Source organism: Monopterus albus, unplaced genomic scaffold, assembly GCF_001952655.1.
Source record: "Monopterus albus unplaced genomic scaffold, M_albus_1.0 scaffold468.1, whole genome shotgun sequence".
NCBI lineage: Eukaryota > Metazoa > Chordata > Actinopteri > Synbranchiformes > Synbranchidae > Monopterus > Monopterus albus.
Genome location: NW_018128348.1, coordinates 4,409 through 6,304, shown reverse-complemented (window position 1 = coordinate 6,304; position 1,896 = coordinate 4,409). Strand labels below are relative to the sequence as shown.

Below are 1,896 nucleotides of genomic sequence, written 5' to 3'. Positions count from 1 at the left end.
AGCAACCAACCTCTGTACACTACAAGCCCAAAGTAGCATTTAACCACAGGATGAGGAAGACCAGGTTAAGACCAAGCTATTTTTCTCAGCTTGTTTAAAAAATTGTTTCTGGTCCCAAAAGGCTGTAAAATGATGAATGTAGTCTTACAATTTTAGTACATTTATTTCAAAATAAGGACTTTACTAAAGTCCTGTTCAACTAGAAACTGAGAAGAAAATATGGGGCAACTGTCGTTCAATGGCTAGAGCAGTCATCTCCCCACCAGAGAGTTAGTGGTTTGAATCACGGTGCCTACAGTCCACATGTCGAAGTGTCCTTGGGCAAGACACTGAGCCCCCAAGTTGCCCCTGATGGTTAGAGCCATCGGTGTGAGTTGGCGCCACAGATGGCTGCCTCGGTTCTGTACCAGAAACAAATTCCTTGTGTGTGTAACATACTTGGCCAAATAAAGGTGATTATTAAAATATTCACACCAACCTTGGTCTGGGTTAGCATCATTTGTGAACCCTCTGAGATGCAGGGTGTCCTGGGCAGACTGAAAGGCCTGTAGAGACAAAGTGAAAAGCATTAATCCAGTTCCATGACCACATGCTAAACAGAAAAGAAAATGTGATGTGGTTGTTGTTTTCAACTTATTATACTTGTTAACAGCTTTAATGGTAATTAGATAATCCTATGGATAACAATTTCTTTAAATCTGAATTTGTATAAACAATAACCGAATTACCAGTTCATCGCATTGTTGATATCAACATTTACTTAAACTAGACAGACTTTATGACTTTTTTGATACATAAAAAGCAACTGCATTTCCTTTACCATGCTAGATTCTCTGTCGTTGGGGTGAATGATGATACGGATCAGGAAAGGTGATGCGCTGGCTCGGTCCTGGTCAAATACTTTGACTTCCTCAAGTATAACCCTGGATGCTAAGCTGTGAGGAAATTTCAGGACAGCACCAGTCCCAAGTACAGAGAGAGCAACTGAACTATAGCGTTTGATCGAGCAGGAAGCAAGAATCTTTCTTATGCCCTGCCTCAGAACCTGAAAGATACAAGGATTATAAAGATTACTATGACACTTAGCTTTTAAATACAGTTTCAAGTTTAAAAAAAAAAACTAAACTGACTGCACAAAACCTACTCAGCGCCACAGCAAAAGATATATTCACTGAAGCCAGGATTTCACCTGAACTGCATTGTCATGTTGGCTATTATGCCAGCGTGCAAGATTGAGGAAGATCACTGCTTTAGACTGAAGTCCAGCCAAGCCCTCCACCAGTACTATGTCGCCAGGCAGTGTAACTCCTCCTGCTGCTTCCTTTTCAAACTTTGCAGTCAGCTCAGATCCAACCACATTGGACAAAATGTTTCCAATGCGGGTAGAGCAAGGACTATGGCCAGCCATAGGAGAAACCAGCACATCCACCTAAGAGAAAACGTGTGTAATGTTATCCAAGTGAACATGTTTAGCCCACAAGTAGAATCTCTGTTTCTGTATGCAAACCAATCCATCAGCTATGGCAGCACGTCTAAAAACTTCTGAATCATATGTATGAATGCAATGTCAACATCTCAAGAAGGTTTCTCACCTGCTGGGTCTCAATAGTTCCCTGAATGACCTCTATGTGGACACTTCCCCCAGCAGGGGCTCCTCTTGCTGTGTGTTGGGCAGCAGCACCCATCTGGAACCCCAAATCACTTGGTGTACTGTTTCCAGGACTTATCCCCTGAAGAAACCTGTCACATGCTTCCTGCATGGCCCTCACCACCTCTCCTCTGTTATCAATCAGGATGATTCTACGAAGACTTCGCCCTCCCTGACTACCAAAGATTTTTACAGCTGTTACAATAGCCTCGCAGCACACAGTGACAGGAACACCGAACAGGCCTGAG

The 1,896-nt window shown here is 42.9% G+C and overlaps 1 protein-coding gene across 1 annotated transcript in view; it reads right to left on the bottom strand.

Annotated features, from left to right (window-relative positions):
* The window catches only part of LOC109952519 (poly [ADP-ribose] polymerase 14-like), a 16,297-nt gene that overhangs the window by 10,492 nt on the left and 3,909 nt on the right, over positions 1-1,896 (bottom strand). The window contains exons 2-5 of the mRNA XM_020587641.1: positions 1,593-1,891; positions 1,190-1,429; positions 821-1,045; positions 479-545 (exon numbers count right to left, since the gene is read on the bottom strand). Coding sequence (XP_020443297.1) covers positions 479-545; positions 821-1,045; positions 1,190-1,429; positions 1,593-1,891 — 831 coding nt within the window. The remainder of the gene's footprint in view (positions 1-478; positions 546-820; positions 1,046-1,189; positions 1,430-1,592; positions 1,892-1,896) is intronic.